A 27,576-nucleotide genomic window follows, 5' to 3' on the forward strand; every position below is an offset into this window, starting at 1 on the left:
CAGAGCATGTATCTAGTCCTGGGGTGCGATGGGCCCCTTCTGGCCTCGGGCACCTCCTCCCTAACTAAGAATGTGGTTTCTCTGAGCAAATGGATTTTGCTAAGCGGAGGCATTCCTGCCAGTTTCCCAAGGGTTCCCATAATGTGCTGTGTACGCCTAAAGTCTCCAGTCCATCGAGCATTTTATTATTCTCCTTGGATGTATTGCTTTCTGGTTAGCTCTCAAGAGACAGTTTATTATCTTCTTAACAAGCCTTAATTATTTACAAGCAATCCTGGAGGCTTCAAGCTGTCGGTTCACACCCCGCCCACTTAGGGAGGTTAAATGACCTTTCCCATTTCCATCTGGGACCACTTGCCGACTTGGCATCCCCTCTCTGGGCTCCTTTTGTTCTTAATTTAATATTTTTTTTGACATTTTCTAGCAATGTGTAAGGTAAGTTCTTCAACCAAGTTTCTCTGGTTGCAAATCCTACCCACCTTTTAAACTTAAGTTCTCTAGAACTCATTCAGTTTGCTGTCCAAGAGCACTTATTTGAGCATCTCCTAAGTGTTAGGCAGTTTTCTGAGCCCTGAGGATATGAAAAGGAAGGAAAAACAGTGTGGTAGAGGAGAAGGATGTGACAATATGGAATGCTGGCATAGTTCTTGCTTATGTGCCAGGATGAAGGTCATGCATGCTAAATATGTTTTCATCCAACCCTCACAGCAACGCTGGAGTTAGATAATATTATTATCCTCATTTTATAGTCGAGGAAACTGAGGCACAGAGAAGTTAATTAAGTTGTGCAAGGTTACACAGCTAGGAAAACTAAGAATGAGGATGACAGCCTGGGCAGTTTGGCTCCAGCGTTTGTGCTCTTGGCCACTCTGCCATATGTAATAAACTCTCATGAGAGAGTGCTAGGATGAAGGTACTCGTGGGTGGTACCCATGGCACAAAGGACAGAGTCATCTACTCTGCTTGAGAGCCTTTGGGCATTTTCTCTAGGACAATGTATGTGGTTAAAATTTCTTCCTCAGCAAACCCCTATTGTGCTGTGAGATTTTGATTCCTTCCTTGCAGGTGAGAGCACCTGCTCCTCCAATTTGTATACCCTTGGGAAGGTTAACACATCGCTGGATGTGTTATCAGATGTTATCAGATGGATGGTCTTCATGAATATCAGAAGAAATCAGCCTTGAGAAAAAAAGGAGAGTGGGGAGGGAGCGGGAAAGAAAGAATACCTCTGGAGCACGAGGGACACAGCTCTCGGCAGCAACAGGATGGGAGAGCTGCAACTACTGGGGAGAGGGTGGGTTCCGGCAACTGGAAAGAAGATACCCAATGTAGATCTGTACAAACAAGTAGAAAGGGAGGGTGTTGGAAGACTCTAGGAGCAAACTTCTGCACTTCCTAGTTTTCTGATGGTGGATTAGATGTCCCACCTGGTACTTTTGTCTCATCCACTGAGCGGGATGCAGATTCCACAGAACAGAAAAACGAGGGCCACAGAGCTAATAAACAATAAGCCTATAGAAAGAGGTGAAAGGAACTGGGTTTATTACAGTTTATTACAGAACTGTGGGTGAGAAAGTTGGTGATTGCAAACGTCAGAATCCTCTGAGTTCGTGATGGGAAATTATTGAGAAGTTAAGCCAGATGTCTTTGCTGCCAGTGATGTCAGAAAAAGAGGATACTAACTGAATCAGTGAGAAGGATTTGATTAGCTGTGGAGGATTTCCAGTGATGGCTGTTGGCGTGAAGGTCTTAAACACAGGATAAATTCTCATCTAGGATTATGGAAAATGTAAGTGTGTCTCAGGGCACCAGATCAGCCTTTAAAGATCCTTCTCAGGTTTACAAATAGCATTTAAATAGTGCTCTATACTTGTTCAAGATTTTTTCCTTTTCTTTATGAGTTCTTTCTCATCCGTTCATTTCAATCTCTTCCCTCACAAATTAACATAAAATGACTTTTACTCGCTTTTGTAGTGGTCTCTAAAATTGATCTATTCTTTAGTTATAATCATTAGTAATTATTATTCCTTTACGATAGTTCACCCATGGTGGTGGTAGGTGGTTATCTCTCGTGATTAACTTCTAACTAAGGTTGTGCCTCAACAAAAGACTATGGGATGAGAAGTGGAAGTTATTCGATATGAATATATATAGAGAGAATATATTGAACACACATATACATAATGTAGTCTGTCATATGTTGAGCACTGATTATGGGTCAGGAGTCATTCTAAACAAAGTACACATTTCATGTTATTTAATCTCCAAACAACCCATTTTTCAAGTGAGGACCCTGGCACAGAGAGCTTACGTAAACTGCTCAAGGTTATACATTTAGTAGATAAAGGAACCGGAATTCCAATGGACGCATTCTAGCTCTGGAGCCTGTGCATTTAAACTCAATGCTATGCTACTTCCTGAAATGGCCATAGAGAAGTTGTGGACATTAAATATGGACTGGTACAGGAGTGGCCCAAGATGGCTGCATAGAAAGACGCTGAGCTCACCTCCTCCCACAGACACACCGAATCTATACCTACATATAGAGCAATTCCTCCTGAGGAAAATCTGAGGGCTGATTAAACAGCTACTGCGCATAGAAGGACAACATAGAAATGGGTAGGAAAGACAGAGATGTATCCATGGGAACCCAATCCCCAACACAGCAACCTGCAGTAAGGAGGGATACTGCTGACGGGCCTGAGTATGAAATTGCCCACCCTGGGAAACAGCATAAAAATCAGCAGTTTAAAGGGTATCCAGACTATATAAGAAGGAAATCCATTTACTAGAGCTTCTGCCTAATGGGCGTCACTCACGCTGTAGTCATAGGTCCACCCAGATTCAAGGGACGGACCTCTTGATGGAGGAGAGTCAAAGTCACATGGCAAGAAGAATGTATGTGATGAGAGACACTGATGTGGCCACACTCTTTTTCTCGTCTTTTTTCTGATAAACTTATACAGAATAAATTCCCCTGGGAGAACCCTCTCTCTCTTTACCTTGACTTAATCTTATTCATCAATTTTCTTACCATATTTAAGCGCTCCATAAATATTTGCTAAATAAATGAATAAATCATCATCACAACAAAAAAGACGGTGGGAAATATTTATTGAGAGCGTTCTATGTGCCAGGCATTAAGCAAAGCATTTATACACATTATCTTGTTTAATTCTCCCAAGAGCTCTGAGAATACTAGTGTCCCTTTTTATGGATGAGAACTGAGGCTGACAAAAGTTTACACAGTGTGTAAGAGGTGGGGCTGAGGCGCAGAGCCAGGCTTTTACCCATCACACAACGCAATTAACTTTGTTGAGATGCCGTGGGATGGGGACAGGGTGAACCAAGGTACACGTGTTTGTCTTCACCCCGGGCCTGGTGGAGAACAGCTGGTGCGCCATGGCCGAGATCTCAGTTGCAGTGTGTCTAGCTGTGGCTGGAAGAGCGTCACTGGCCATTCCCTCAGAGATCCGGTGGAGAATGAGTATGAATGCCCATGTCAGTTACTTCCCACTTTTTTTCCAGTCTGGGTGACTGTCCACGCCATCTCTGTGGAAACCCCAAAGGATGTTCTTCGGGCTGCTCGGGGAAAGAGCGTTACCCTTCCATGCACCTACAAAACTTCCTCCCTCAACCGAGATGGGTTTATCCAATGGGACAAGCTTCTAAGGAGTCATACGGTAAGGATCTTTAAAAAGTTGGGAGCGTCATGAGTACCACCTGACCATGACCTCTTGGAGGCTAAGCACTACAAAGCCATTCAATAAATGTTAGGCAGAATAAACCTAGTTAGCGCCCAGGCTGGGATGGGTGGGGAGGGAGCAGTGAATGTTGGACCCAGGGAGGGCCATATTATGCCACCTCTAGTGTGAAAGAGTCACCTTCCCCAAAACATCTTTCTGTTGGTCAGTCTCAAATGACCTAAACTGTATCATTCCTTTTGATTAGCATAGCGCTCTCCCTTGAGGCCAAATTTTATTATAGTTTTTTCCTGTTTGGGTTCTTTTGGGGACTATGGGAAGATTTTATTTTCTATTTTGGAATAGATAGTAATCCCATGGCTCAAAAATTAAAACATCCTGAAAGTGTACATGCAGAAGTCTCATTCCTATCCCTGCCCCTCTTGTCCTATCTACCCAGTTTCCACACCCTAATCCTTCTATCTCTCCGTCCTCCCCAGCAAGGCTAATTTTCACTGGTACTGGTTCTTTGGGGCCAGCATTTAATCTGATTGATTGGTATCACTGCTACAATCATTCAGTATTGTGAATATCACTTTTGGCTAAGATTTAGCTTCTTGTGTATCCTTCCAATGATTCTTTACGCCAATTCAAGAAAATGTAAATGTATAGATTCACACGCATGAAAATACATCTACTTTTGACCCTAGAATCCCAGTCCCCTATTCCCCGCACCAAAGGCAACCACTATTACCAGATTTGGGGATGGACTTCTATAGATGCTCCACATGTATACCATGCACACACAAACATAGACATATATTTACATATACGTATATGAATATGTATGTTTATATAAACTACATGCATACTGTCCTCCACTTGGCTTTTCTTCCTCTTAATATACCTTGGAACTCTTTCCATATGTCAGTACATTTATATCTATCTCATTCTTTTAAAAATATTTTCATTAAGTATCATATTTTATGAATGCTCTATACGTACCAATGATGGACATTTGGTTTGTTTCCTATATTTTGCTGCTACAAATAATGCTGCAATAAACATCCTTATATATATGCCTCTAGGTATATTTTAAATATTATTGTCATTATTTATAAATATATATTTATATATAAGATAATTTATTAAAAATGAACTTCTGGGTCAAAGGCTATGTGAATTTAAAATTTGGATAAATAATGTCAAATTGCTTTCATTGGATGTCAGACCAACCTTCATGTTCACCAACAACAGCGTAGGCACCTATTTCTCTAACAGAGTGGTCTCAAACTATTGGATATTCGCCAACTTGATGAGTGAAAAAGTATCTCATTATTGATTAAATCCACATTTCTTTAACTATAAGAAGGGGAACATCTATTCATAATATATATATATATATTTTTTGGACCACGTGTGCAGCATGTGGGATCTTAGTTCCCCCCAGTGGGATGGAACCCATGCCCCATGCAGTGGAAGCATGGAGTCTTAGCCACTGGACTGCCAGGGAGGTCCCTATTCGTAAGTTTGAAAGTGAGTTCTACTTTTAAAATGCACACATGCCTGGCATTAGATCCCCAACTACTCAGAGTGAAAGCATTTAGCTTTTTCCCTGACAGAAAAGAAACCAGGACACCAAAGTCCTAGAGCAGCAGGGCCGATGAGAAAGGAGAGCAAATCTTGGCCTGAGGCACCTTATTGTCTGTTGCCCAAGGCACCCTGATGGGACAGAGCACATGTCCTATCTGTTTCCAGAACCCCAGGAAAAAACCTAGAGAGGGCAGCCGCTGCCTTTAGCTTGTAGAATCTGAAGACACGTTCTTTCACCGTCACATATATTCAGCAAACAAGACGTTAGGTCTCTGGTAGGCACGCTTCTGAGTGCTGAGATAAACACTAAAGATCTTTTGTTGACTGATGGATCCCTTACTTTCTAAAGGATTTGAGGCAATCCCCTTGAGAGCAAGCAAGGCTGCAGAGCAAGGGATTTAACCTGTGCCCTCAAGGAGATTATTGTGACAGGTCCTAGCAAGGGTTGGGGGGGTGACTTGGGGGAGATCCCAGGAGGGGGAAGCCTTAGGATCGCTGTGATTGGGAGGAGGGTTGGGGCATGAAGAGTCCTTGGCAGAGCCAGTAGGTCAGAAAAGAACTGAGCTGGGAAAGACCAGCATCCACAGACGGGTCCACAGCCCAAGACAGGTCCTCATCTCCCACCTTGTTGCTCCTCCCCTTTCAGCCAAGCTTCCTGAGTTATCCGCCCCTACCAGGGCTGTTGTATGTGGTTGGGCAGATTATGCACTTGGGGACCCAGCCCAGGGCGCCTGACCGCCATTAGCTTGGCAAAGGTGTGTCTGTCCAACAACTAGAGCACCTTTTCCTGATTTGCGTAAAGAGCATGCCCAGGCGTCAGACCTGACACTATGTCTCCACACTCTCTTCCCTACCCGGCATGGTCAGCCTTCCTCCCCTAATGCTCCACCGAAATCACCAGCAGCTTCTCTTTTGTTAAATTCAGCGTGCTGATTCAGTCCTCGTCTTATTTCATTTCTCCCTAGCTTTTCCAGCTATCAACCACTTTTCCTATCTGGGAATCTCCCTCCCTTGGCTTTCTGGTAGCCTCGTCTTGACTTTTGCTCGTATCTCTCTGACCTCTCTCTGACCTTTCCAAATGAAGTAACTTGGGGACTTGCCATTTCTCTACTCATTTACCCGAGGTGGCTTCAGCAAGCCCATGGCTTGATGCTATCTGCTTTGCATATATTATCTACTTTAACTCTCACAAAAATCCTATGATACAAGTGTTATTATCATTATCTCCACTTTGTAGATGAAGAAATGGAGTCATAGAGAGGTCAGCATTTTGCTCAAGGTCATAGAACTAGTAAGTGGCAGAACCGGGATTTGACCTGAGGCAGTCTGGTTCAAAAGTAATGATCTTAGCTAGTACTATGTTCTGTTTGATAAATGATAAGTATATCAATGAATAAACAAATTCCAAAGGCGAGAGTCAAATAAATAAAGGGGGCTTGGAAGCCAAGGATGGCTACCTAGCACAATGCCTGCACGTAGTAGGTGTTCAATAAATATTGGTTGACTGAATGTCTGAGAACAGACAATGAACTAAAATGGAATGGGTAAGAGGTGCCAGAGGTTACAAGAGGTGAAAGCCTCACTTACTCACACGTGCTCCTCTGGTATGAACTGCCTACCTGCCCTGGGCTTTCAATATTTTCACTAAAAACATATAAATACATCATAAGAGGAATCCACAAATGGACACCACGTATAGAGCTCTTTGTTCTGCAGGGTTGGTGTGTCAGTACACCTGGGCCTGGGAATGGTGGATGAGGGTAGTCAGGGCAGGCTGGAGCATCATGCCAGGGCCTTAGGCTGAAGACCAAGTGGTATTTCTTCTTCCTCACAGGAAACGGTGCTCATCTGGACATTTTCGACCCAAACCTACATCTACGGTGAACTTTATCAGAACCGCGCCAATGTATCAGGCAACGTCCAGCAGTCAGATGCCTCCATCACCATTGACCGGTTGACCATGGATGACAACGGCACATACGAGTGCTCTGTCTCACTGCTGAAGGACCTGGGTGGTGTCTCCAAGTCACGCGTCCGCCTCTTGGTGCTGGGTGAGTGTCTCCTTCTCCCTCCTGGGGTGGTAGGAAGAGGGGCGGTGAGAGGAGCCGGGTACCCTGCCGGTAAGGTAAAGCCAGGGAGCAATGCCTGACCAGGAGCTAAGACTCCTCCCCTTGCCCCGTCTGTCTCAGGGGTTGGGGTGCTTCTCCTACCCCTGGAACCAAATACTCTTCTGTCTGGGCAGACAGCTTCCCAGGGCCAAGGTCAGGGCTGATTTGGAGTGGCCCCTGGGGGTCAGCCTTGGAGATTCTGTCCCTGCTCTGTCCACTGCTCTTTCCCTCACACCAGCTCCTCTCTTTCTCATGCCAAACTTACTAAACAGAAGAAAAGGGGAAATCCTAGATCCTACTGTAAAGACTCTCACTGCCCTGCTTTGATGCTGGGGGCCAAATAATGACTCTCTTACAGGTCAGGCATCTTTCCCAGCCCTAAATTCAGCTAATCAGTAGAAGCCCTTCACACCACCATCTCCCCACCCCTCGGCTCCAACACACCATTGATCAGGTTCTACTGCTTCTGAAATATGTCCCATGATAACATTCTTTCTACACAAATAGCTTATTATTGGAGTTTATAGCTTTGGAATAATTGAACAATCACCTACTCTTAGTATCTCCATTTTGCAGATGAGGCCAAGAGAAAGTAGATGCCTGACTCAACGTCAAACAGTTATTGGAAAAACTTTAGGGAGCACCCAGCCTGTGTCCACTCTAAGAAATGGCCCCCACCGTGGAGGTAGCAATACTTTAAACCAGAGCAATGGATCATGTTTCCTTCATTTTGTCCCCTTTACACTACATAGTGGGATTTTATTTTTAATTACATAAGGTGGCTGCCTGGGTTTTTGAATCATTGTAGTGAGTCAAACCATAAAGCCCTGAATAAAGAATAACCATCTCCTCCTTGCACCCTCCTACTAACAAGGTGGCCAAGGCTAGTACTTGTGTGTATTCTTCCACACTCTTTTCCATGTCCTTTCAACACACACACACACACACACACACACACACACTTTCTTTTTGTTTCTTTACTTTTCTTTAAAAAAAAGAGATCACATTATAAAGATTATTCTGTAACTTTTTCTTAATGTTTCATGAACATTTCTCCAGATCAATGTATACAAATCTACCTATTAATAGAATACATTCCCGTGCATGGATTTACTATGATTATTCCAGTGTCCCATACTAATGAGCATTCTCAGGCTGTTGCCATTTTTTTTTGTACCAACAATACTGACTCTCTCTCTCTCTCTCTCTCTCTCTATATATATATATATATACATATATATATGTGTATATATATGTGTGTGTGTATTCTTTCACTGTGTTATATTTGTTTCTATTGGATAGATTCTTAAAAGAAGGATTTCTATTGCTTAACATCATTAGGTATCAAGGAAATACAAATTTAAAAAAGTAGAATTTCTAGGTCAAGGACTATGCCTTCATTAAACGTTACTCCATACCGGCAAATTACTTTTCCCCAAAGCAGCTACTACTGCCATGAGCATTATGTGATCATGTCTGTTTTCCTATATTCTTACCAGGACTGAATATTATCAATCTTTTTCAGTTTTGTTAATTTGCTAGGTGAAAAAAAAGCCAGTTCAGTCCAAGTCAGTATTTTAATTTAACATCCAATAAGCTTCACACCTTTCCTTAACTTTGTGCTGACTCCCTAAATCTTGGGGACCAGCAGTGGAATAAGGGCTGGGTCTGTTTTCTTACTCTCCTTGGTCCACCTCCTCCCACCCCCACTTCTGGCTCCTCTCAGGTCATGGCCAAGGCAGGGAGTGTTAAAGGGAAAAAGGCAAGGCCATGTTCACCTAGCCAGGCCACTTACCATTTTCTCTTGGCTAACCCCAATCATAGCAGACATCCCACTACTGCTTCTTTTGTGGGGTGCATTAGTGGGTTCTTCAGTATCCCCCAGGGATCCACCTGACACAGGCAGTGTGTGCACCCACTGGCCAGACTCTCACATCCACCACCCTTTTCCACCCTCCCCTGCTTATGGCAACTCACTCCTGCTCTCTGCTGTCCACTCTGGGCTCGCATTGATCCAGCAAGCAGCTCTCTGGGACTGAGTCCCTTCAGTATGACAAGAATCAGCCTCCATCATTACCCTTCTAAACCCACCATCGCAGTCTGCTCCAGCCAGCTTCTCTGGGCAAGGGGTACGCACCATAGTCTGACCTCAGATGGGTCCTCAGACACCCAGGGACATCTATAAAGCCCTTCCATCTTCATGCTCCAGGAGTAGCACTGCAGGGACTTACTGATTTCTGTCCCTCAGCAAACCTCAGCCAGGAGTGAGGGATGCCAGCTCTCGACAGTAGACAACCTCATTCTCCATGCGGGATTCTATTGGTTCCTCCCTGGCTGGGCCTGAGTTGAGGGGAAATACCTCCTTCCTTTCACCTAAGAGAAGGGGGGAGATGCTCATGGATCCCTATTCCTGAGAATCCTCTTTAAAGAAATCTCCTCCCGGGCTTCCCTGGTGGCACAGTGGTTGAGAGTCCGCCTGCCGATGCAGGGGACACGGGTTCGTGCCCCGGTCCGGGAGGATCCCACATGCCGCGGAGCGGCTGGGCCCGTGAGCCATGGCCGCTGAGCCTGCGCGTCCGGAGCCTGTGCTCTGCAACGGGAGGCCACAACAGAGAGAGGCTTGCGTACCGCAAAAAAAAAAAAAAAAAAAAGAAAAAAAGAAATCTCCTCTCAGATGAATTTCTAGCCTTCTGGGTGAGGGTAACTGTTAATCATAGGATTTGCTCTTGGGAAGGTCACTGGGATGTTTCTCATGCCTCTCCTCAGTACTGAGGACACTTACCATTCAGAGCCTCAACCTGAAGGTTTTAGTGGAAATTCTGAGACACAGGAGAAGTCCCCTCTGTATCCTGCTGATGCTTTCTGTTATGAATTTAGGGTCTCTTGTCTTGCACAAGGTCTCCCACTACCACCTTTGAGGTCATAAAAATGAACTTAATGTTTTTTCTTATGTCTGTAAGTCTTATTTTTTATCCTTAGATTTTGTTTGGTCTGGAATTTATTTTTGAACATAGGATTCTAGGGGTCTTTGTTTTCTTCCAAATGGATAGCCAATTACATCAGCATCGTTTATTATATCAAAGAAACAACTATTTTCCCACTGGAATCCCAGCTTTGTCACATATTAAGTTCTTACACATACATGGCTGTTTTTTACTCCTTATTTTATTCATTTACCTTTTGATTATTCCTATGCCAAAATCATTTGCTTTTGACTACAGTACGTCTGTTGTCTGTAGTCAGTGTTGAGATACACAGACATACAGACGCACGGACACACAGACACATAACACATTTAGAGTTATCAGTATTTGTGTAGTTGGCTTTTAAGGTCTGGCGCTGGGTAATATCTTCTCTTACTAAACTTTTCCAAAAATTTTTGTCAGTTTTTACACTTTTATTCTTTCATATTAATTTTAAAATCACTTTGCTTAGTTAAAAAAAGTTGGTTGGAATTATATTCAATTTGCATTTTAATTTGCAAAGGAATGACATTTTAAGGATATTAAGGAAGATGGTATATCAGATTTTCTGACCTTCAAAATTGGTGAATCTCTAATGATAGAATTCCAGACTTTCTGTGGCCAAATGAGGATTAAGGTGTTTACTTAGTTGTATAGGAGGAGGGCAGGAAACTGCACCCATTCCATGTAACCAAATACCCAATCTCTCTGTGTCTTCCTGCTCTGAAAACCAGAGGGATCCCTCTTAAATGGAGGGAAAACTACCATCAACTTCCAATGACCTTTGCCTGTATAGAGTTGTTATAGATAACACAAATTCACAATCATAACAGTTATCATTTATTGAGGGCCTGCTATGTGCCAGGCATCTCACTAAGTGCTTTATGGATATGATCTCATTTAACCTTTGCAATACATCTGTGAAAGTGGGTATTAACACTCATATTTAATAGACGGGAACACTGAGACTTGAGAGGTTAAATGACCACTAGAAGGTGTCCAAGCTTTGATGGAAATTAAATCTAAAGCCCTTCACCGTCCCACCCTGTAAGTCTGCCATTCCCAACCAGCAGCCCTTCCAATTCTGGATGAGTCCCAAACTCTTCTAGGCTTACTTATCGGTATACTCTCTCTTTCACTCTATGGCAGATGTAGACTTGCCAATATGTTTTATCATGTCACAGCATTAACTTGTATTTTTCCCTTCTTGAGCCCATGCCAGTGAAAGAAGGTTGAAGGGGCAGAGCAATGCCAGCCCTGGATGTGCCCATTGCCTTCATTTGTCCGCAGGACATACCCATCTTGGAAACATCACTCATTGAAAACTGAGATTCTGTAATTGCTCTTCCACACTGAATGTCTCAGCTTAGGGTCTGGGACACTGAAGCCCTGCCACCCTGTGAGTGCATGGATGTTTATTTCAGGGTTTTCATGGGGAGCTCTGATGCTTTTAGAGCTTTAGGAACATCCTCCCCTAATCTCATGCACAAGGCTGACACCACCACATTTTATCATCTTATAGCATTTTTACAGCTGTGTTTTAGTTGCCCCAGACTAGGTGGAGTGCCATGATGTGTTTTTCTACCGGCTCCATTGAATCAGGGGATTCTACCTATTTGTGGAGGGCTCCTTATGTCAAAATATCTAATGCACAGAAGGTTGTTAGAAAAAGCCTGTTTCTGCTCTGCTGTCCTGTTCTTATTCCCCGGCTACAACAACCTTAGTCCAAACACAAATAAACAAATAGCTGTGTTTGGTGATCCCTTGCCTCTTTAAAAAACTAATTTAAAAAAAGAAGAAGAAACAAGAAAAGAAAGACATTCACCTATATCACTGGGTTTTATATTTCTCCATGTTTTCTTCCAGATCCTATCCACATGCTTATTTATGTACGTAACTGAATTTGTAGCTTAACGACTGGCACTTTTCTCTTTTCATTCCACATCACCTAACACTTCTTGCTATCTTAGCACTTACTGTTCTTTAAGCTTCATGCCACTCCAGCAAGCGGACGCAGAGTCCCTCTGTCCCTGGACTGGACACTCAGGCTGTTTCTAATTTAAGCTATTGTAATTAATGTTGCATCAAACCGTTTTGCGTGCATAGCGGTTAATTTTATTTGCATTAGCTCCTGGGGGAGATAATACCCAGCCAAGAAAATGAGCTATTTTCTCCTGTTTCTCTTCTGTATTCTGCACTGTCCCGTCACCCACCCCACTCCCATCCCTCCCCTTGCCCTGATTCACCCGCAGCTGAGTCCCTCACTTTGACCCACCTGGTCCTTCTCGGGCTAATTCTGTCTCCTTCTGGCTTCCCTTAAATAGCTCCTACTTTCTTCTGGCAGCAAGCTGGTTTCGGAGAAGGCAGCGGGAACCCACTCAGGTGCGAATATCCCGATTTCCCCTCCCCTCTCAGGGCCAGCTGCATTTTAAGAGAGGAATTAGTTAACTCGAAGGGCAAAGGCTACAAATTTAATCTGAAATTATGCAACTCGGTGAAAAGAATGTTTTGCTTTAAAAAAAGATAATTTGGTACTACATGTTAAGAAACCCAGTAAAAATCCTTTTTTTTTAAAGTTTTCTTTCCGAATGGCTTTGCTGCTGGGCTAATTTTAGGGAGAAGGGCTTTAATTATGTGGGTCCACCCACTCGTGCTGCGTGACCTCACAGTAAACTGGCGCGAACACGGAGCTTCCGGACCGAGGCGGGGCGCGCGCCCTCTTGGTCACCGCGGGGAAACCACCTGGCCCGGGTATCGGCGACCTGGCGCCGCCGGGCAGGATAGGTCGTCTCCCCGGCCTCTGGCGCCCCCTGACGTCTGCGGCGGGAGTCGCAGGCTTTGGAGAGGCCTGGGAACCCACAGGGTCCCCGATCCCTCCCTTCACTCCGCCGCCCTCTATAAGTATTCAGGTGGTATCTGCATTCGGTTTTGGGAGATAGGACGCACCAACTGAGAATCCGAGATCCACAAGAGTCCTCGCGGGTCTCACACCCCCCCGCAGCGGGTAGAAGGGCAGTCTGAACTAGATCTGTCTGATTCAAGGTCCTAGCTGTTCTTGACGGTGGGAACTGAGAAGGGGAGCTTCAGGGAGGGGTCTGAACTGAGCGAGGGCTGGGGGTGCCTAGGATGACGTGAGCCGGGAAGGCAGTTTGGGGGCCGAGATTAAGGGCCCTGGGAAAGGACCCTGATACATTCCTCCATAAGGTGGGTCTCTTAGGGGATGGTTGGTCCTTGTTTGCCATTATCTCTACTGCTGCCTCGGAGTGGATTAAGGGTTTGCTTTTAATAATTTTCCCTCAGCAAATGGTGGTATAAGAAAGCTAGTCTTGGGACTTCCCTGGTGGTCCAGCGGCTAAGACTCCGTGCTCCCGATGCAGAGGGCCAGGGTTTGATCCCTGGTCAGGGAACTAGATCCCACAGGCCACAACCGAGTTTGCATGCCGGCAACTAGCATGCCGCAACTGAGACCCCGTGCAGCCAAATAAATAAATAAATATTAAAAACAACACAAAACAAAAAAACCACTGCCTACTGGCAAAGGGCAGCTATTGGCATTAAAAAAAGAAAGCTAGTCTTCGGATATGTTCAGCATGGTTTTCTGTGTTTCTCTAGGTGCTCATTTGCCCCAGTCCCTTCTCTCTCCTTTTTGGCTTGTATTACAAAGAAACCCGGTTGTGGAAAGGCTTGGCTACCAGGCATGCACATTTAGCATGACTCTGAGTCAATGTGAGACTTTGAAGGTGGTATTATATTTGTGGCCAGCTCTCTTTTTGTGGAATAAAGGCTTAGCTTCCTGGTAAAAGCGTACCTGGAAACAAAGGTGACAGTTTTGATCGGTGGGGAGGGATATTCCTGTCCCTCTGGAGAGCTCAAGAGATAAAGCTTGGCTTAGCAACCCTGACCTGGTCCGGGTCTCCTCGGAAGTGATGCTCACTTTCTCTGTCCATCAGGTGCCTGCTTGCTGGGTCAGCAGGGAGGACGGGAGGGCAGCTTGTGAGAGTGGCCTGCGGGTAGCAGCCTCTCCCTTCCCAGGCTGCTTCAGTCCTGTGGGTCTGGGCCTGGATACCTGAGTCCTGTCCTTGAACCTGGGGCCTTTTAAGTTTAGGGACTGTCCGATTGGGGGTGGCAGTAGGAAATGCCTCTGATTTGCCCCATGCTCACCCCATGCCTGGCTGGCCCTCACTAAGATAGCAGGAGACGTGGGGCACACCCAGCCACCACCGCCAGTGTCAGAGAGGAAATATCATGGGCTGTGGCGCTAGAGGGGAGAGATGTGTCCTGGGTAGCTTCTCCTGGCAACTCTGGGCCAAACAGAGATTGGAATTCACCCGCCATGCCCAGTGACCATGCACATGTGCAGTCTAGATTGTAGAAAGGGCAGCGCTATTTACTGGGGCAAGCAAGCCATCCAAGGGGGCACATAAAGAAAGAAGCAGAGGGGACAAGCCTACCACTGGGGAATTCCAGTAATAGTCCTCTCTACCGGGTGTCGTCCTCTTCCCACCCTCAAGGACGTGACCTGAAGTCCCAGGCATACTCGATGCTTCTTTGCACAGGCTGCTCCCTTTGCCTGGAGTGCCCTCCCCTCTCTTTCTCTGCCCGCCCCCCTCCGCCAATCACGTCTACTATTGGCTTTGTGATTGGGTCAGTGTCCCTTGTTGTGCCTGTCCTGTCTCAGCATCCTTGCCTCCTGCCTGGTCCTTGTTTGATTACTTGTCTATTGCCCCCACTGGACTCCTTGAACATGAAAACAGTACTCACTATGTCATCCCCACGCCCAGCAATGACAGGCATACTGTAGGTGCCTGATAGGTTTTGTAGAACAAACCACTCTACACAGCGGTATGTTAACTAACAGTGCTGAGTGAAAGACCCTGGCTTAAGGTCTTCAGGAATTCTGGGAGATCAGGTTAGGCTTGTGAGTTGAGGGCGGTCAGTTGGTTTTGGTAACCTCCTTTCTTTCTTTTTTTGTTAATAAGTTTTATTTTATTTGTTTATGATTTTTGGCTGCGTTGGGTCTTCGTTGCTGTACGTAGGCTTTCTCTAGTTGCGGTGAGCGGGGGCTACTCTTCGTTGGGGTGCGTGGGCTTCTCATTGAGGTATCTTCTCTTGTTGTGGAGCCTGGGCTCCAGTAGTTGTGGCTCACAGTCTCTAGGGCGCAGGCTCAGTAGTTGTGGTGCACGGGCTTGGTTGCTCCGTGGCATATGGGATCTTCCCGGACCAGGGCTTGAACCTGAGTTCCCTGCATTGGCAGGCGGATTCTTAACCACCGCGCCACCAGGGCAGTCCCATAACCTTCTTTCTGTGGGCTTTCCTTTTCTTGTGTCTGCTCCTTCCGGCCCCTCCATCCCCTCAACCCTCATTCTTCACTCTGCACGTAACCCTGCTGCCACCAGGGGTCTCTCCTATCACCCAGTCACTTGTGGCAATTGCATTTTACCAGCAAAGCATGGGAAGACGGTAATGCTTAAGTGAAGGGAACATTCCTAAGAAGTTAGAATTGAAGGGCTTCAGAGAGAGAGGCTTTCATTGAAACCAAGGATAGGCAAACTACAGCCAAATCCAGGCTTCAGACTGTTTTATATGGCCTGTGAGCTAAGAATGGTCTCCACATTTCTCTGCCTGTAAACAAACAAGGCAGTATTTTCGTTTGTGTGTGTGTTTGGGGTGGGGGTGGGGTGGCTATCATCAAGCGCCAACTAATTCATGGCTTCTCTTTGGCCCCTCCCCTACACAGTGCCACCCTCCGAGCCAGACTGCAGCATTGAGGGAGAGACTGTGATTGGGAGCAACATCCAGCTGACCTGCCAATCCAAGGAGGGCTCCCCAGCCCCTCAGTACAGCTGGAAAAGTTATGATGTCCTGCACCAGGAGCGTCAAGTCGCACTAGGTAACGGGGTCAGCAAGGACGGCCAGCCACCCCCCCAACCCCGAAGGCTGCCCCTTTCCCTCCACCCTGCATTTGGCACTGCAATATCTTGGACCATCTCTCTAAGCAGCATTTTCTCTTAATAGCACCTACCTCATAAGTTGTTTTGAGAAATAATAACGTAGTAAATGTTAACTTGTTTTCTTTATTCCCCATAACTGAATTCTCTTGAGTAAGCAAGTATCAATAACCAGTCGGTGCAAAAGCACTAGGTAGGATTTTAGTGTTGGTTATGATTATGTCCTAAAGTATACATTTAAGGCCTCAAGTCTAATTCTATGGCTCCACTTAAGGGTGGGGAATTTCCTATTCCCATCCCCTAGCCAGGCAGGTCCATCTCAGACTCCCCTGGGGATCCCCATCCCCCAAACTCACCCCCATTTTATGGTCCCACCCAACTACAGGACCAGGTCTGCTGTAAGGATCCCACATTCCCAGGGAAGGAAATGGTAGGTCCTGCTATGGTTGTCAGGGGACTGGTTTTGTACAGGGCAGCTTGGTATTTGACCTTTTGGTCAGGAAACAAACTGAAAAAAAAAAAAAAGAAAGAAAGGGAAAAAAAAAAGAGCTGTATAAACATCCCACTGTCATTACCTTGGAGCCAAGTGATGTGGGAAAACCCCGGTGGAATCCCCGGGCCCCTGTGCACACTGGCTGCCTGGCCAGCTGCACTCACCGCTCCTGAAGATCGAGGAAGACAAGGCCTGGAAGGTCCCATTGGATTAACTTCTGGGAGGCCTTTCTGTCCAGTGTGGGTGGAAAGGAAGTGGGAGGCGGAGCGGTGGATGTAGACAACGGTTCTGAGGAGATGGGACAGGAGAGCGAGCCTTGCTGGGTGAATGCACAGACAGGGGCTCCGGTCAAACCAGGGTGAACGTCACCACTCTACTGTTCATTTGTTTGGGGGCAAAACAAGAACTTCTTAAAAGTAAAAAAGGAATTAGTAGAACCCACTCCATTCAATGTAAAGTAGAAGATGTATTGTGGATTTCAACAAGCTTCTGGTTTTGTTTACGTATTTCTGGTTGGCAAGTTTTATTGAATGTGTCAAAACCACGTGGCAGCTCTCCTCTGGCCTGTGAACAGCCCAGGGACTCCAGCAATGGTCGCAGAAGGTCAGCCATGGACACTGGTTGGTCTGACCTTCCAGCAAAGTGTGTACAGGTGGGCCCAAAGCTGAGGGTTGCAAGGTGGTAAATGCTGCAATAGTTTGTATCCAGTGGTGCTGGAACCCAGAGTATGCATAAAGGGGTCAAAGAGGGTTTCTTCAAGGTGGGGGCACTTGAGGTGGCAGGAGATCATGTTGGTTAGGAGCACGGCGTGGGCTTGAATCCTGGCTCTGCCACTTGTTAGCTGTGTGACCTTGGCAAGTTACTTAGCCTCTCTGTGCCTTCCTTTGTACATCTATAAAAGGGGCATGAAACTAGTATTTACTTCATAGGGATGTTGTGAAGATTAAATAAAAGTACATATAAAGTACTGAGACCAGGGCCTGGTAGAATTATTAGCTGTTATCTGGACTGGGTCCTCAAGGATGAGTAGGCCAAGCTTGGAGAACAGTACAGGAACCACACATGTGGGAATGATGGGAGGTACTGCCGTAAGAAAAGCGGCGAAGAGAGATCGCGCAGGGCCTGTGCATCAGGCTAGGGAGGCTGGCCTCTGCCCTGTAGGAAACGGGCACCCCGCTCACAGCTCTCCTGCCTCCATCAGGAAAGACTCCTCTGCTTGTTAGAAACCAAAGCTTAGTTTTTCAGTGATCCAAAAGAGGAGAAACCTGAGGGCATGAAAGTAGGTTAAAGGGAGATGCACTTAGTTACTTTGGAAAACATTTATCTTGCCTCTAGATAAGATTTACTCAGAGTCAGAACTGGGACCTGGGAGTGACCCAGAAAAGCATGGTTAATGGTAATAACAACACAAGCTTGCATCTGGATGGTGCTGTGAGGTGGGCATGGTTCTCAAAGCCTTTGGCTCCACCTACCTCACGGGGCCCTAGAGCATCTGTTGTGTCTTCTTCTTCTGTGGGTCAGTCCAAACCCCTTTCTGACCTTTAAGACATTTTAAAAGTCCACAGTGGGCAATTTGGGGAGCAGAGTTCCTCAACCCTCCTACATCTAAAGACAGAATTCTCAACATTAGAGATTGCTTCCTTTGACTTGGATCAGTGGAGGCAAGCCAGCAGAAAAAAGAACAGGGAATCTGGAATCAGCACACAAGGATTTGAGTCCCGAATTCTCCACTTTGTAGCTTAAGTCACTCACAACCTCTCTGACCCTTAATATCTTCATGTGAAAACCTGGGACTATCATTATACTGCCTTCCCGAAAGGCTATGAAAAGAGTAAGAGGAGATCACATATGTGATAGCTCTGAACTGTCCCAGTCAGCTGAGATTCATGTACTGAAGGAGTAGTAATCTGGATGTCAAGGAAGGAGGGTGGAGGGCAGGAAAGTTAAGTCTTGTCAATTTGACATCAGTGTCTCTGGCAGACCAGGGCTTCTCTGGAGGTAAACTTCTCCCCAGCTGGAGCAGAAGGAATGTGGGAGCCCTATTGTCCTGTGCATTTCCCGTCTTGACCACAAGGTGTCGCCACCGCAGCGGAAACATTCATTGTAGCCAGATTTCAGGAACTATTGGGTCCTTTCCAAAAAGAAAAGGGGCTTGAGAGCCCCAGATCAGAATCAAAGCAGGTCTTGTGGCAATGGGTGTGCAGTGGTTAATCCAAAAGTAGCTTCTAATGTCCATTGTTTGTTTTGAGAAACTGGGGCAGGATAGTGCTGACTCTGGCCTAGGATGACATATGTTCCAACACCCTAAACAAGGCCAGGAGCTCCAAGCTGGGCTCTGATAATTGGGAAGGTCCTGGAGGAGTCTGAGGTCTTCTGCCTTCTATCTGTCTGCAGTGTGCTGTGTACATTTAACACATAGACTGAGTTTCACGTGCTAAAATAGTGGGACTCTGATAAGAGCTATACACCCCTGAAACATTGCCCAGGGTCATAGAACATTTCCCAGAATGCTCTTGTGTTCCTTCAAGATGCCTCTTAAAAATATAAAAATCCAATTGGTTTAGAAAATGAGACCATTAATATCGAAACCCCCTGTTGGAGATGCCCAGTGCTCATTAGCACATCAGAAGCTCTAACTCAATGATTTCTAAACTTGCTTTGGTCGTAGACCACTTTCTCGGTAACGTATATTAACATCACATGTAAGCAGTATTCCAGAAAAATGCACCAAGGTATGGAATTCTAGGATAGAACGAGTAGCATTTTATAGAAAATGAGTATCCAGAGAATAGCATGCTGGGTTTCAAGGGAAGAATCTGAAGAAAGTGTATGTGAAGAAGATTGGAAGAAAATAACTTCAAATCAAAGGGCTGTTATTTACAGCTGGTGATATTACAGATGATTTTTATTTTATTCTCTGCTCTTCATAGAAGCTTTCCCTGACCCTTCAAGTGAGATTAAGATCAAATTGCACTTCCATTTTGAACTCTATAAAACACCCTGTAATCACCATTGTTTCATGTCTGTCTTCTTTTATATACTGGAAACGCCAAGAGGACAGGGATGCTCATCATCTTGTTTTGAGCTGATGTGATGAGAATATAAACATTGGACTGAATTGAAGTAATAGTTTTATGTCATAAATTCTTGTATAATATGTATATATTTTTGTAATGAGTGTAATGTAATACATGTATAAATTCTTGTAATGAGCATCCAGTACTTTTATAATTTTTTTCTTTCCTTTTTAAAAATTTTTATTTTCTATTATAGTTGATTTACAATATTGTGTTAGTTTCAGGTGTACAGCAAAGTGATTCAGTTTTACATATACATATATCTATTCTTTTTCAGATTCTTTTCCCATTTAGGTTATTATAGAATATTGAGTAGAGTTCCCTGTGCTATACAGTAGGTCCTTGTTGATTATCATTTTTATGTATAGTAGTGTGTATATGTTAATCCCAAACTCCTAATTTATCCCTCCCCCCGCCTCCGACCTTTCCCCTTTGGTAACCATAAGTTTTTCTGTCTGTGAGTCTGTTTCTGTTTTGTAAATAAGTTCATTTGTATCATTTTTTTAGATTCCACTTATAAGTGATATCACGTACTATTTGTCTTTGTCTGACTTACTTCACCTAGTATGATAATCTCTAGGTTCATCCATGTTACTACGAATGGCATTATTTCATTCTTTTTTATGGCTGAGCAATATTCCATTGTATATATGTACTACATCTTCTTTATCCATTCATCTGTTGATGGACATTTAGGTTGCTTCCATGTATTGGCTGTTGTAAATAGTGCTGCAGTGGACACTGGGGTGCATGTAAATTTTCAAAGTATGGTTTTCTTCAGATATATGCCCAGGAGTGGTATTGCTGGATCATATGGTAGCTCTATTTTCAGTTTTTTAAGGAACCGCCACACTGTTCTCCCTAGTAGCTGTACCAATTTACATCCCCACAAACAGTGTAGGAGGGTTCCCTTTTCTCCACATCCTCTCCAGCATTTATGGTTTGTAGATTTTTTGATGACGGCCATTCTGACTGGAGTGAGGTGATACCTCATTGTAGCTATGATTTGCATTTCTTTGATAATTAGTGACATGGAGCATCTTTTCATGTGCTTTTTGGCCATCTGTATGTCTTCTTTGGAGAAATGTCTATTTAGATCTTCTGCCAATTTTTTTGATTGGGTTGTTTGTTTTTTTACATAGAGCTGCACGAGCTGTTTGTATATTTTGGAGATTAATCCATCGGTTGCTTCTTTTGCAAATATTTTCTCCCACTCTGTGGGTTGTCTCTTCATTTTGTTTATGGTTCTCTTTGCTGTGCAAAATCTTTTAAGTTTAATTAGGTCCCATTTGTTTATTTTTGGTTTTATTTTCATTACTCTAGGAAGTGGATCCAAAAAGATATTTCTGTGATCTATGTCGAACACAGTTCTGCCTATATTTTCCTCTAAGAGTTTTACAGTGTCCAGTCTTACATTGAGGTCTTTAATCCATTCTGGGTTTATTTTTGTGTATGGTGTTAGAGAATGTTATGATTTCATTCTTTTACATGTGGCTGTCCAGTTTTCCCAGAACCACTTATTGAAGAGATTGTCTTTTCTCCATTGTATATTCTTGCCTCCTTTGTCATAGATTAATTGACCATAGATGAGTGGGTTTATTTCTGGGCTTTGTGTCCTGTTCCATCGATCTAAAAGTCTGTCTTTGTGCCAGTACCATACTATTTTGATTACTGTAGCTTTGTAGTCTAAAGTCAGGGAGCCTGATTCCTCCAGCTCTGTTTTTTATTCTGAGGATTGCTTTGGCTATTTGGGGTCTTTTGTGTTTCCATACAAACTTTAAGATTTTTTGTGCTAGATCTGCAAAAAATGCTATTGGTAATTTGATAGGCTTTACATTGAATCTGTAGATTGCCTTGGGGAGTATAGTTATTTTGACAATACTGATTCTTCCAGTCCAGGAACATGGTATATCTTTCCATCTGTTTGTGTCATCTTCAATTTTTTTATCAGTGTCTTATTGTTTTCAGAATGCAGGTCTTTTGCCTCCTGAGGTAGGTTTATTCCTAGGTATTTTATTCTTTTTGATGCAATGGTAAATGGTACTGCTCCTTAATTTCTCTTTTTGATCTTTCATTGTTAGTGTATAGGAATGCAAGAGATTCCTCTGTGTTAATTTTGTATCCTGCAACTTTTGAATTCATTGGTGAGCTCTAGTAATTTTCTGGTAGCATCTTTAGGATTTTCTTTCTTTCTTTTTTAGCAGCATCTCAAAATTCAAAAGGTTTATTACTCATCTATTAATTCTATTACATTTATTTATTCAGTTTTATTGTTTTAAAATATATCAAAATAAATAGAGAAATTTATACCTATCTTATCTATATATGGAAGAACAGCTGGTACCCAAGGTGGCACCAACAATCCTAGCAGCTCTTACTTTACATATCCGGAGTAGTCAGCAATTTCCATTTCTTTTTCCGTCTCAATGAAAAATTACAGTTTCCCTAAAGAGGTGTATTTGGCAGCATTCTCACGCTCTTGTTGAGCCCGCCTCTTCACGGCCTCCTGCTCTGGCCTCTGCTCTTGTTCAATGGGCTTTTTTTTTTTTTTTTAACATCTTTATTGGGGTATAATTGCTTTACAATGGTGTGTTAGTTTTCTGCTTTATAACAAAGTGAATCAGTTATACATATGCATATGTTCCCATATCTCTTCCCTCTTGCGTCTCCCTCCCTCCCACCCTCCCTATCCCACCCCTCTAGGTGGTCACAAACCACGGAGCTGATCTCCCTGTGCTATGCGTCTGCTTCCCCCTAGTTATCTATTTTACATTTGGTAGTGTATATATGTCCATGCCACGCTCTCACTTTGTCACAGCTTACCCTTCTGCCTCTCCATATCCTCAAGTCCATTTTCTAGTAGGTCTGTGTCTTTATTCCCATCTTACCCATAGGTCCTTCATGACCCTTTTTTTTTTCTTAGATTCCATATATATGTGTTAGCATACAGTATTTGTTTTTCTCTTTCTGACTTACTTCACTCTGTATGACAGACCCTAGGTCCACCCACCTCACTACAAATAACTCAATTTCCTTTCTTTTTATGGCTGAGTAATACTCCATTGTATATATGTGCCACATCTTCTTTATCCATTCATCTGATGATGGGCACTTAGGTTGCTTCCATCTCCGGGCTATTGTAAATAGAGCTGCAATGAACATTTTGGTACATGACTCTTTTTGAATTATGGTTTTCTCAGGGTATATGCCCAGTAGTGGGATTGCTGGGTTGTATGGTATTTCTATTTGTAGTTTTTTAAGGAACCTGCATACTGTTCTCCATAGTGGCTGTATCAATTTACATTCCCACCAGCAGTACAAGAGTGTTCCCTTTTCTCCACACCCTCTCCAGCATTTATTGTTTCTAGATTTTTTTTTTTTTTTTGTGGTACACGGGCCTCTCACTACTGTGGCCTCTCCCGCTGCGGAGCACAGGCTCCAGATGCACAGGCTCAGCGGTCATGGCTCACGGGCCCAGCTGCTCCACGGCATGTGGGATCTTCCTGGACTGGGGCATGAACCCGTGTCCCCTGCATCGGCAGGCGGACTCTCAACCACTGCGCCACCAGGGAAGCCCTCATTGTAGTTTTGATTTGCATTTCTCTAATGATTAATGATGTTGAGCATTCTTTCATGTGTTTGTGGGCAATCTGTATATCTTCTTTGGAGAAATGTCTGTTTAGGTCTTCTGCCCATTTCTGGATTGGGTTGTTTGTTTTTTTGTTGTTATTGAGCTGCCTGAGCTGCTTTTTTGGAGATTAATCCTTTGTCAGTTGCTTCATTTGCAAATATTTTCTCCCATTCTGAGGGTTGTCTTTTGGTCTTGTTTATGGTTTCCTTTTCTGTGCAAAAGCTTTGACGTTTCATTAGGTCCCATTTGTTTATTTTTGTTTTTATTTCCATTTCTCTGGGAGGTGGGTCAAAAAGGATCTTGCTGTCATTTATATCATAGAGTGTTCTGCCTATGTTTTCCTCTAAGAGTTTGATAGTTTCTGGCCTTACATTTAGATCTTTAATCCATTTTGAGCTTATTTTTGTGTATGGTGTTAGGGAGTGATCTAATCTCATACTTTTACATGTACCTGTCCAGTTTTCCCAGCACCATTTATTGAAGAGGCTGTCTTTTCTCCACTGTATATTCTTGCCTCCTTTATCAAAGATAAGGTGTCCATATGTGCGTGGGTTTATCTCTGGGCTTTCTATCCTGTTCCATTGATCTATCTTTCTGTTTTTGTGCCAGTACCATACTGTCTTGATTACTGTAGCTTTGTAGTATAGTCTGAAGTCAGGGAGCCTGATTCCTCCAGCTCCATTTTTCGTTCTCAAGATTGCTTTGGCTATTCGTGGTCTTTTGTGTTTCCATACAAATTGTGAAATTTTTTGTTCTAGTTCTGTGAAAAATGCCAGTGGTAGTTTGATAGAGATTGCATTGAATCTGTAGATTGCTTTGGGTACTAGAGTCATTTTCACAGTGTTGATTCTTCCAATCCAAGAACGTGGTATATCTCTCCATCTATTTGTATCATCTTTAATTTCTTCATCAGTGTCTTATAATTTTCTGCATACAGGTCTTTTGTCTCCTTAGGTAGGTTTATTCCTAGATATTTTATTCTTTTTGTTGCAATGGTAAATGGGAGTGATTTCTTAATTTCATTTTCAGATTTTTCATCATCAGTGTGTAGGAATGCCAGAGATTTCTGTGCATTAATTTTGTATCCTGCTACTTTACCAAATTCATTGATTAGCTCTAGTAGTTTTCTGGTAGCATCTTTAGGATTCTCTATGTATAGTATCATGTCATCTGCAAACAGTGACAGCTTTACTTCTTCTTTTCCAATTTGGATTCTTTTTCTTCTCTGATTACCGTGGCCTCCAAAACTATGTTGAATAAAAGTGGCAAGAGCAGACATCCGTGTCTTGTTCTTGATCTTAGAGGAAATGATTTCAGCTATTCACCATTGAGTATGATGTCAGCTGTGGGTTTATTATATATGGTCTTTATTATGTTGAGGTATGTTTCCTCTATGCCCACTTTCTGGAGTTTTTATCCTGAATAGGTGTTGAATATTGTCAAAAGCTTTTTCTGCATCTATTGGGATGATCATATAGTTTTTATTTTTCAATTTGTCAGTGTGGCGTATCACACTGACTGATTTGTGGATACTGAAAAATCCTTGCATCCCTGGGATAAATCCCACTTGATCATGGTGTATGATCCTTTTAATGTATTATTGGATTTGGTTTGCTAGTATTTTCTTTAGGATTTTTGCACCTATGATCATCAGTGATATTGGCCTGTAATTTTCTTTTTCTGTGGTATCTTTGACTGGTTTTGGTATCAGGGTGATGGTAACCTCATAGAATGAGTTTGGGAGTATTCCTTCCTCTGCCATTTTTTGGAGGAGTTTCGGAAGGATAGGTGTTAACTCTTCTCTAAATGTTTGGTAGAATTCACCTGTGAAGCCCTCTGGTACTGGAATTTTGTTTGTTGAGAGTGTTTTAATCATACTTTCAATTTCAGTCTTGTGATTGGTCTGTTCATATTTTCTATTTCTTTCTGGTTCAGTCTCGGGAGGTTGTGCTTTTCTAAGAATTTGTCCATTTCTTCCAGGTTGTTCATTTCTTCTAGGTTGTCCATTTTATTGGCATATAGCTGCTTGTAGTAATTTCTCATGATCCTTTGTATTTCTGCAGTGTCAGTTGTTACTTCTTTTTCATTTCTAATTTTATTGATTTGAGCCCTCTCCCTTTTTTTTCTTGATGAGTCTGGCTAAAGGTTTATCAATTTTTTAAAATCTTTTCAAAGAACCAGCTTTTAGTTTCACTGTTCTTTTCTATTGTTTTCTTCATCTCTATTTCATTTATTTCTGCTCTAATCTTTATGATTTCTTTCCTTCTACTAAGTTCAGGTTTTTTTCATTCTTCTTTCTCTAGTTGTTTTAGGTGTAAGGTTAGGTGGTTTATCTGAGATTTTTCTTGTTTCCTGAGGTAAGATTGTATTGCTATAAACTTCTCTCTTAGAACTGCTTCTGCTGTGTCCCATAGGTTTTGAAACATCATGTTTTTGTTTTCACTTGTCTCTAGGTATTTTTGATTTCCTCAGTGATCCATTGGCTGTTTAGTAGCATGTTGTTTAGCCTCCATGTGTTTTTGTTCTTTACAGTTTTTTTCTTGTAGTTGATTTCTAATCTCGTAGTGTTGTGGTCAGAAAAGATGCTTGATATGATTTCAATTTTCTTAAATTTACCGAGGCTGTCTTTGTGGCCCAGCATGTGATCTATCCTGGAGAATGTTCCATGTGCACTTGAGAAGAAGGTGTATTCTGTTGCTTTTGGATGGAATGCTCTATAAATATCAATTAAGCATATCTGGTCTAATGTGACATTTGAGGCCTGTGTTTCGTTATTGATTTTCTGTCTGGATGATCTGTCCATTGATGTAAGTATGATGTTAAAGTCCCCTACTATTATTGTGTTACTGTTGATTTCTCCTTTTATGGCTGTTAACATTTGCCTTATGTATTGAGGTGCTCCTATGTTGGGTGGATATATATTTACAATTGTTATAGCTCCTTCTTGGATTGATCCCTTGATCATTATGTAGTGTCCTTTGTCCCTTGTAACAGTCTTTATTTTAAAGTCTATGTTGTCTGATATGAGTATTGCTACTCCAGCTCTCTTTTGATTTCCATTTGCATGGAATATCTTTTTCCATCCCCTCACTTTCAGTCTGTATGTGTCTCTAGATCTGAAGTGTGTCTTTCGTAGACAGCACATATACGGGTCTTGTTTTTGTATCCATTCAGCCAGTCTATGTCTTTTGCTTGGAGCATTTAATCCATATATGTTGAAGGTATTTATTGATATGTATGTTCTCATTGCCATTTTGTTAATTGTTTTGGATTTGTTTTTGTAGGTCTTTTCTTCCTCCTTAGTCTTTTGTTCACTTCTCTTGTGATTTGATAACTCACTTTAGTGTTCTGTTTGGATTCCTTTTTCTTTTTTGTGTGTATATCTATTGTAGATTTTCAATAGATTGTGGTTATCAGGAGGTTATTTTTGTTTTTAAAGATTTTTTTTTTTGATGTGGACCATTTCTAAAGCCTTCATTGAATATGTCTCAACACTGTGTCTATTCTATGCCTTGGCCCTTTGGCCGTGAGGCATGTGCGATCCCAGTTCTCCCACTAGGGACCAAACCCACACCCCCTGCATTGGAAGGCAAAGTCCCAACCACGGGACCACCAGGGAAGTCCCTATCATGAGGTTTTGATATAGCAGACTATACATATACAAGATTGTTTTAAGTTGCTGGTCTTTTGATTTCAAATGTATTTCCAATATCCTGCATTTGTACTCTTCTCTTCTCATGATTAGTGATTTTGATATCATATTTGTGTATGGATGATTTCCTGCCTTTAATCTATGTTTACCTTTACTGGTGAGTTTTTCCATTTGTAATTTTCTTGTTTCTAGTTATGGTCTTTTCTTTTCTGCCCAGAGAAGTTCCTTTAGCTTTGTTGTAAACCTGGTTTGGTGGTGCTGAATTCTCTTAGCTTTTGCTTGTCTGCAAGGCTTTTGATTTCTCTGTCAAATCTGAACAAGAGCCTTGTTGGGTAGAGTATTCTAGTTTATAGGTGTTCCCTTTTTATCACTTTAAATATATTATGCCACTCCCTTCTGGCCTGCGGAGTTTTGGCTAAAAAATCAGC

At 43.0% G+C, this 27,576-nt stretch overlaps 1 protein-coding gene across 1 annotated transcript in view; it reads left to right on the plus strand.

Annotated features, from left to right (window-relative positions):
* Positions 1–1,207: 1,207 nt before the first annotated feature.
* The window catches only part of GPA33 (glycoprotein A33), a 32,933-nt gene continuing 6,564 nt past the window's right edge, over positions 1,208–27,576 (plus strand). Inside the window, exons 1-3 of the mRNA XM_022560092.3 lie at positions 1,208–3,683; positions 7,111–7,327; positions 16,085–16,237. Coding sequence (XP_022415800.2) covers positions 3,321–3,683; positions 7,111–7,327; positions 16,085–16,237 — 733 coding nt within the window. The 5' untranslated portion in view covers positions 1,208–3,320. The remainder of the gene's footprint in view (positions 3,684–7,110; positions 7,328–16,084; positions 16,238–27,576) is intronic.

The sequence above is a fragment of the Delphinapterus leucas genome, chromosome 1 (assembly GCF_059928025.1).
Source record: "Delphinapterus leucas isolate spDelLeu-1000000601 "Yukka" chromosome 1, BTC_Dleu_Yukka2, whole genome shotgun sequence".
NCBI lineage: Eukaryota > Metazoa > Chordata > Mammalia > Artiodactyla > Monodontidae > Delphinapterus > Delphinapterus leucas.